Raw genomic sequence first — 9,014 nt, 5'->3', positions numbered from 1 at the left:
CCATAGGCATCCTGTGGCGTTCTAAAACCCCCTCCTTTCACACCGAGCACCCCATTACCTGCCTCTGAGCAATGGCTCCAACAGAACTGCGCCTGCGCGTCAGCCCTCCTTCCCTTATCCCCGCCCAAGGTACGCAGGGCGCCTGCGCGAGAGCCCTGCGCGTCCTCTAGGACTTTCCCAGGAGGCCGCGCGTCACTCTCGGTCAAGATGGCGGGCCGGCCTGCTGGTGAGTGACGGGTCCTCAGTGGTGCTCGCGGGGCGGTTTTATTTTCACAGCAACTCGCTCCCCTCCCGCCCTGTCCCCGGCCAGCCTGAGGTTCGGGACGGGGGCGTCTGCCGGTGGAGCCCGCCGTGGCTCGACAGCTTGGGGAAGCGAGCGGGGAGGCGAGCGGAAGGCGGCGGGCCGGCGGTGAAGCGGGGGAGCACTCGGCGCCGGACGCTGCCCTCTGCTTTAGCGTTCCGAGGCAATGGCGTTCCGCCCCCTCGAGCTCCTGTCCAGAGTGGACGGAGTTGCGGTGTTTGCTTACAGCGCGGGGTGTATCTGGAGCTGGCTCTTGTTGTCTGTGGGCGCTAAAACAAACCTGCCGCGTTTGAACCGTGATTGGAATAGCGGCCACCGTTCTCACAGCCCTTAGACATTGTCAAGGTCACCCACTTGACAGAGTTTTAAGGAGCCTTACTAAATTTAGGGTATTCTGCGTCAGTGTTTGTGTTTGATATGAGAGACCTGATTTCAACAGAGGTCTGCTTGGCTCCTTTCCATGACCCTGCTTCCTATTTATTTATTTATTTATTTATTTATTTATTGCGACAGTCTCTTAACCTAGACAAGGTGGAAAGGGTGCGCAGGGTAATGCCTTGCACGTTTTATGTGTTAAATTGATATCAATCGTTATCATAACCACAGCTATGTTTACAGCTTAGCTCCTGTGCATCTGTTTTTGGTATTTTTTTTAACTCTTTTAAATTTTGTATTTCAGAATTTTTTGAGTCAGGGTGTAGTGTAGACCAAGCCAGCTGTGACTTCACTGTGTACTGAAGGATGACCTTGAACTTCTGATGCTTTTGCTTCCCTTAAATGCTGGAATTGGAATGCACCCCCCACACCCATTTTATATGGTGCTGGGGCTGTGACTCGGGGCTTTACCAACGGAGTGATTAGCCCTTAGTTGTTAATTTCCCCCTTTTCATTTCTGAGGTTGGAGGAACCCATGTAGTAATCTAAACTAAGGAATGGGAAGTCAGGAGCTAATTGAGAGGAAAACTTGCTTTTCTTCCTTGGTAAGAAACACTAGCCCTAGACAACATTTTAAAACAAAAGTTTGGGGCATGGAGAAGAGAGCTCCGTTGTTAAAGTGCTTGCTTTGCAGTGCAATCACATGCCTAGATTCATTTTCCAGAACCTATTTTGTTTGTTGGTTTTTTAATAAAGCCTGAGTTCCAGGCCAGCCATTTTCATGGTGAGACCTGCCTCAGTAGACCTAGTCCATGGTTTTCATCTTGATGGAGAGGCTCGGGTAGGCTAGTGTACTTGGCAAGTTCCAAACCAGTGAAAGATGCCATCTCAAAAGTAAAAACATGACCAGGACCTATTGTTGTCCTCTGGCCCACGCTTGTCCCCCTTCCCACCCCTCACATTTTAAAAATACAGGTTAGGTTTGTTCCACCTTCTTTCCTTGTCAACATCAGGCACTCCCCTACTGCCTGGATGGACCTCTTTAAGGTTACTTGCTCAGCCTCGTTTCCCAAAGAGTTATGAGTTGTTTGTTTTGTTTTTTGCATGGAGTATTTTGCATACTAGGCTGAGCTACATTTCCAGACCTTGTTTTAATTTTTCTTTGTTTGTTTATATAAGGTCTGGAATCCACAATGCATGTCACAGTAAATTTTAACATGTAGTATTTCTCCTTATCCATGTCCAGTTAGCTGTTTAGAAGAATAAAAATTGGCTTCTTTGCTAATCTATTGATATTTAAATGATTAACTGGTGTTATATATAGTTTCTAGAAATTATATTTTAAAGATGGTCGGTGAAATTATGTAGACTAAAAGTTTTGGAGACTAAGAGCAGCCTGTCACCTAAGCTGTGCGTGCATAGCTTCACCCTCTTTGAGAAGAGTTCTGCCACCACAAATGATAGAAATGCCCCAGATCTCTTTCTTGTCCCTTGTCCTTTCAGTTCTGATAACAGCAGGTGATGGCAGGGCAGAGGGCATTGGGATTTGAGAACCCAAAGTGGCAGGAAGTATACCTGTGGATATTAGGCACCTTTAGTTTTGAGCTCACAGTTTTCTCCCCTGATGTCATAGTGAAATGATTGTCTACATTGTGTACAAAGGGATATTCATCCTTAGGTTTATAGGAGTATAAGAGTTTTTTGGCTATTGATGTAAATGTCTGAGTATAGCTGTTAACAGTGTGATACTTACAGTTGCAGCGTCAAGCAAGTGGCTCGATGGTTTTCGAAAATGGTATTATAACGCTGCAGGATTCAACAAGCTGGGTGAGTATCTGTTCTCTGTGGTCATCTTGTTCTTCCTGAATGTGGTGCTTTTTAAGAACTCTTGCAGTTCCAAAAGATGTCTTATTATGGTTTTGTGTGTATCAAATTTAAAATGAACCTATTTTGAGTTTTTTAATCTTTTGAAGAGAAGGCTTTCTCATCCATATATGATTTGTAAGCTTCCTTAGAGCTGTCTATTTTGCTGTGAACTTCACTTTGTGGTCCAGAAGCTGAATGGAAGCATCGGCAGATCATAGCATTCCTTAGTACAATTTTAAGCTCTTTATGACTTTAAAAAAGAGTTTATCAGCCGGCCAGCCGGTGGTGGCACATGCCTTTAACCCCAGCACTGGGGAGGCAGGAGGATCTCTGAGTTTGAGACCAGCCTGATCTACAAGAGCTAGTTCCAGGACAGGCTCCAAAGTTACACAGCGAAGCCTCGAAAAACTAAAAGAAAATAAAGAATTGATCAGCCGGGCGGCGGTGGCACACTCCTTTAATCCCAGCACTTGGGAGGCAGAGGCAGGCGCATCTCTGAGTTTCAGGCCAGCCCTGGTCTACAGAGCGAGTTCTAGGACAGCCTCCAAAACAATACAGAGAAACCCTGTCTCGAAAAACCAAAAAAAAAAAAAAAGAATTGATCATACCAGGGTGTGCTTGTGGAGGTCAGAGGAAGACTTCTAGGAGTCAGTTTTTTCCTTCCATCATGGGGTCTAGGGATCCAAGTTGGGTCATCAGGCTTGCCCAGTAAGCACCTTCATGTGCCTAGCCATCTCACTGGTCCTGTTTACTTCTTCCTTCATCTCAGATTAGAAGGAGAGATGAGGTCTACTCGTGTTTTCAATTGAAAGATACACATTGTAAATATTTTCTAAACTGGTTCATATGAGATAGGAATTTTATAATAGTGGTTTTAAGAGGCCCACATATTCCTTCAAGAAACGACTCAGGTCTGAATTGCTTTTGGTTTCCATCTTACATAGTGATTTGGTGATTTTTTTTTTTCAGTGAAGTCTTGAGTTATAAATTATAAAGATGTTTTGCTCATTAGAAAAGAAAAGTCCTGGATGGAATAGATGGCTCAGTGAGCCTCACATGCCTGATGGCCTGAGTTCAGAGCCCACCACAAAGCTGAAACAATAGCACAAGCAGCTGTAATCCCAGGGCACCACTCTGGGAAGATGGGAGGCAGAATCTCTGGAAGCTGGTGGGCTACCTCTTACAAGTAGCACAGAGATTATCTCAAAGTGGAGAAGCAAGAACTAACACCCTTGACCTCCACACGCATGTGGAGGTACATGTGTGTGCACGCACACACACACACACACACACATATGAAAAGCTCCTACTAGATGTGGTGCGTTATGCCTGTAATTCTAGCAGTGGGGAAACAGAGACAAGAAGGTGGTCATTTCAAGGCAAGCATGAGTCTGAGGCTGGGTGGGAAGAAGCAAAGTATGCTCTGAGACAGCTCTCTGATCTGGTTTTTATATTCCTGTCACAGGTCTAATGAGAGACGATACCATGTACGAGACCGAAGATGTGAAGGAAGCCATAAGGAGGCTTCCTGAGAATCTTTATAATGAGAGAATGTTTCGAATTAAGAGAGCCCTGGACTTGTCCATGAGGCATCAGATCTTGCCTAAGGAGCAGTGGACAAAATACGAGGAGGTAGAACGGGTTTGCTTTGTCTAGTGGTGTTGGTCACTCAGCATGCCGTATCAGAAATGGGAGAAACACATTCGTTTGCGTTTTAGTGTTCTCCAAGTCATGCTTCATAAGTAGCATTTCAACAGCTAAGTGAGGTTAGCAGAAAACTGTTAGCTCTATTTTAAAGAACAACATGGTAACTTAGAGCCGAAGTGACTTCTACAATCACTAAGCTAGTCTTTAGTATCGAAGGCCTGGGCTAGAATCTCAGTTTTCTGCCTCGTTGGGCCATTGTTTTTTCCCTCTACTTCAGTTCCTGCTCTAATGAAGAGTTTTAGTTATGTGAGCCCCTGAGTGATCTTCTAGTTCCTAGCATGGACGTTGTCATTGAAACCTGGCAGACCCTTAGGTGTTTTTTTTCCCTAGGACTCCTCACTGCATGATCTTTGTGAGCTTTTATATTTAAAAAGCACGTAGTTCCTAGAAGTTCAGATCATATCTTCTTGTGTTACAAGCCAAAGTTTGTTGTAATGAATATGAAGTTTAAGTCCTATTATTTTTCTTCATTCTTTAGGACAAATTCTACCTTGAACCCTATCTCAAAGAGGTTATTCGGGAAAGGAAAGAGAAAGAAGAATGGGCAAAGAAGTGATCTTGCAGATGAGATCTATGGGTGTGCGTGGTCTCAGCATTTTCTAAGAGGTTGTTTCAACCTGAATCACAACCTAAGAGTTATTTGCTCTGCAGATGCCTCACTTTAAATAAATGTCTATTGTAACCATTGTTGGAATGTTCGAATTTAATTCAGACTCTTACTCTTGATAATTACTGTAATAGTTGTGTTTTTTTTTTTTTTTTCTTTTGGTTTTTCGAGACAGGGTTTCTCTGTATTGTTTTGGAGGCTGTCCTGGAACTCGCTCTGTAGACCAGGCTGGCCACGAACTCACAGAGATCCGCCTGCCTCTGCCTCCCGAGTGCTGGGATTAAAGGCGTGCGCCACCAACGCCCGGCTTACTGTAATAGTTTTTTCTGACAATTTTTTCCAGGCTTCTAAGATGTTTCGGTTGCTGCTTTACTGCCTGAAAATGAGAAAGCCTGCTTTAGTCGTCTCCGCATTGTCTAGATAATCAGCCAGGTTACTGAAGAATACAGCTTTTTATATAAGCGGAATGGTCAGCTTTAGATTCCCTCTGTGGGCTAGTGGGAAGTCATCATAGCAAGTCCTAAACTGCAGGTGTGAGACGCTGGAAGAGGCAGCCAGCACCGAACAGATGGGCAATCAGCGTCCAATGTGACTGATGGAAAGAAGGGGAAGGATTTCCTGGACACGGTGTTTCCCAACACTGCTCTCTACCTAGATACATTTTGCATCCTACCATTAGAAAAACTAAGTATCCCAATCTGGGCTTATAGAACGTGCCTGTGTATGTACAGGTGCACATGCCCCTGTGTTAATCAGTATGTAGATTAGAAAATTCAAAACAACAACTGTTAATAATCAGACATCTGTACCGGCCTGTCCTGGGCTTCTGACAGGACACACCCTCAGCTGCAGCCACTAAGAGCACCACCTGTGCACATTCACTGTGTTCCCTTTTAAAAGGGCCCTGCGCACCTCCCATCCTCTCTTTCCCTCTCTGTATCCCCCTCCCTCTCTCCCCCTTTCCTCTGCTGCTGCTCCTGTCTCCTCTCTTCCCTTTCCCATTTTTATGGTTCCTTTCCCTAATACCCCTCTTCTTGAACCTTGTCATATGGCATCTCTCAAGCGCTGCTTTTCTTACATTACAACAACTCCCCCAACCAAAAAAAAAAAAAAAAAAAAAGGCATTTGGAAGATAATAGCGAAAAATAGAAAGACAAATCATACTTCCTTTAATGTTCCTTTGAGAACTACATATTGAGCTAAGCATCAAATGCATGCCTTTAATCCTAGCAATAATGAGGAGGCAGGATGGCCAGTTTGTTACATACACGTTTCCAGGACAGATGGCCACACAGACCCTGCCTGAAAAACACCAAAAAGCAAAACAACAGAAAAGTTAGGTACTAAACCGCAGTGTTTTTAGATCATAGGCTAATTAAGAATACAAATTAGGGGACTGGAGAGATGGTTGAGCAGTTAGGAGCACTGGCTACTCTTCCAGAGGTCCTGAATTCAATTCCCGGCACCCACATGGCAACTAACAACTGTAACTCCAAGATCTGACACCCTCACACAGTCATATGTGTAGGCAGACACCAATGTACATAGTATAAGAATGAATAAATTATTTTAAAATACAAATAGGGGGCTTGAAAGATGGTTCAGTGGTTAAGAGCACCGGCTGCTCTTCCAGAGGTCCTGAGTTCAATTCCCAGCAACCACGCGGTGGCTCACGACATCTGTAATGAGATCTGGTGCCCTCTTGTGGCCTGCAGGGACACATGCAGACAGACTTATTTTACATGCATATATAATAAGTAAATAAATCTTTAAAAAAAAAACTTCAAATAAGTCACTGCAGCTGTGACTTGTGAGGCTCTTTGGTGGCGGTAAGAGCTGGACCTGCTGTGGAGGTCAGAAGGGGGGATAGATACCTGTTGTGTGAAGCAGGAGTTTCTGATGGGGCTCTGCAGATGGAAGAACAGGAACCGAGCTTTCTGCTACATTCAAAATTCATATAGCAGCCTGGCTGTCACCAACAGGCGCACGCCTTTAATCCCAGCACTCTGGAGGCAGAGGCAGGTGGGTCTCTGTGAGTTTGAGACCAGCCTGGTCTACAAGAACTAGTTCCAGGACAGCCTCCAAAGCCACAGAGAAACCCTGCCTTGAAATTTAAAAAAAAAAATCAAAGCAATTAAAAGTCACAGGTGCCTGTGCATTCCTTCATTCAAAAAGAAAAAAGTTCAAAAGACACGTAATGTCGGCATTTACACAATGCTAAAAGATTCTAAAGCCAGATGTGTTCGACATGCGGACATACACTTGTGATCAAAACCCCAGGGCTTGGGAAATAGATGGGCTTTTGAGTTCAAGATCAGTTGGGTTTTACACTAAGTCTGCTTGAAAAAAAACAAAGAATATCTTAAAAGTTGTGTTAAAATATTAGAAAGCTAATTTATTATTAAATTTCCAGAAAAAACTTTCCTCTGACCCTCGGTTATATTTTGAAAATTGTCCTGAAAGTTGTTCTGGTCAGTTCTCCAAGTTAGAGCCTTTCTAAAACGTTTTTTGCTTTTAGTAAAAGTGGTTCCTTAACATTCCTAACATTATAAGGTTTTGAAGCAAATCTAAAAGCAATAATGACAAGGGATGGACTTCAACAGAAGAGATTTTGACTTAATAGGAGCAGGCGGTTCCACGATAGCCTCCATTGTTCAAGGCTTAAAATGTGACATAACAACGGGGTGGCCTCTAATTTGGAGAAGAGTTCCTACCTAATCCAAGCTGTCAGTGTACATTGGTTACTGAGGTAGAATGCAGTTAGTTACTGCTGTTTGTGTTCTTGTTCACTTGGGGTTTGGTTTGTTTGTGAGACAGGGTCTGTTTTATATTGTTCTGGTTGACCCACAACTCACTGTAGTCCAGACTGCCTCAGATTATCCTCCCTCTGCCTCTGAAATGCTGGGATTAAAGCCACACGCCACCACAACTGGCTTAATGTTTTCAATGTTGTGAGTTATTATTCTGTTGTGTTTAATGTGAGAATAAGCAGGGTCAGGATTCAGATCACTGGGACATGGGGTACATGAAATGAACTTGTGAATAGTCCAATGCAATCCTGTTATTGGGAAAAGAGAGCCTTTGTGTTACAGAGAGCTAGCTGCACTGCCTGAAAGTCACTGTGGGAAACAAATATTGGAATCAAGTCATTCTTAGATGATTCTGTGTTGGACCATGTAAGCCTCAATCCATTCACTACCTCCTAACCCTTAGGAAAACCAGCCTCGGAGTCAGTTGGCTGGACTCTAAAAGCTAATGATAGAACCTGTTTTACTGCATTGTAAAACTGTACTCACTGTACTGTATGTTAAGGCCATAAACATCTGTCTCCTAAGTGTTGGGATTAAAGCCGTACCCCACCACAGACTGGTCAGGGACGACCTTGAGTACTTTATCTCCTGCCTCTTATGGCTAACTAGTGGCTTAGTGTGTGTGGTTAACTAGTGGCTTAGCATTTAACCAGGCGTGTAGCTAACTAGTGACTTAGCTCTGCACTCTGATCTTCAAGCAAGCCTTATTTGTTAGATTACAAACAACATATTACTACCATCATTAATAAGAGATAGATTGGTTGTGAGCCTAGCCTTTAATGGCTGAGCCATCTCTCAGCCGGGCGTTGGTGGCGCACGCCTTTAATCCCAGCACTTGGGAGGCAGAGACAAGCGGATCTCTATGAGTTCAAGACCAGCCTGGTCTACGGAGCGAGTTCCAGGACAGTCTCCAAAACAATACAGAGAAACCCTGTCTCAAAAAAAACAAAAAAAAAAAGAGAGAGATAAATATATGCATATGTTGGCTACTGAGCTTTGTAATTTGACACATAGTTATAGTCAATGACCTGCTTCTCAAACTTCTGAGCTAAGAAAGCTGTGTCAAGCAGGATAGAACATATCTGCACAGGATAGTTACCTAATTGCAAACTTAATATTCATTAGATCAAGATAACTTTCCCAAACTGTGCACTCACACAATCTGGTCAGTGTTTATTCACATGACAGGAATTAAAACATGCAGGAAAATACAAAATCACTTCCCCCTACCACAATCAGGTCCCTTTTCATAATGGTGACTCCAGTAGCTGGTTGCCTACCATGAATTATCCTGCAGTGTAAACTATTCCTGTTTTGGTCTGAAGGCAGAAGCAATGCTCCTCCATGA

At 43.7% G+C, this 9,014-nt stretch overlaps 1 protein-coding gene across 1 annotated transcript; it reads left to right on the top strand.

Annotated features, from left to right (window-relative positions):
- The first annotated feature begins 127 nt into the window (after positions 1 to 127).
- On the top strand, positions 128 to 4,935 carry LOC101825739 (cytochrome b-c1 complex subunit 7). Its single transcript, XM_005072661.4, has 4 exons — positions 128 to 226; positions 2,432 to 2,503; positions 4,008 to 4,174; positions 4,728 to 4,935. Exons 1-4 carry the CDS (start codon positions 208 to 210, stop codon positions 4,803 to 4,805), a joined length of 336 nt encoding a protein of 111 aa, XP_005072718.1. The 5' UTR covers positions 128 to 207; the 3' UTR covers positions 4,806 to 4,935.
- Positions 4,936 to 9,014: the final 4,079 nt, after the last annotated feature.

Source organism: Mesocricetus auratus, unplaced genomic scaffold (genome assembly GCF_017639785.1).
Source record: "Mesocricetus auratus isolate SY011 unplaced genomic scaffold, BCM_Maur_2.0 Super-Scaffold_100023, whole genome shotgun sequence".
Lineage (NCBI taxonomy): Eukaryota > Metazoa > Chordata > Mammalia > Rodentia > Cricetidae > Mesocricetus > Mesocricetus auratus.
Note: the sequence above shows the minus strand (reverse complement) of the source record. Positions and strands in the feature narration are given on the sequence as shown.

Excerpts from the sequence above, each read along its gene's own strand:
- LOC101825739 (XM_005072661.4), top strand. Across the intron at positions 2,504-4,007 it reads TGCAGGATTCAACAAGCTGG|GTCTAATGAGAGACGATACC; the intron begins GTGAGTATCTGT and ends TTCCTGTCACAG. Across the intron at positions 4,175-4,727 it reads AGTGGACAAAATACGAGGAG|GACAAATTCTACCTTGAACC; the intron begins GTAGAACGGGTT and ends TTCATTCTTTAG.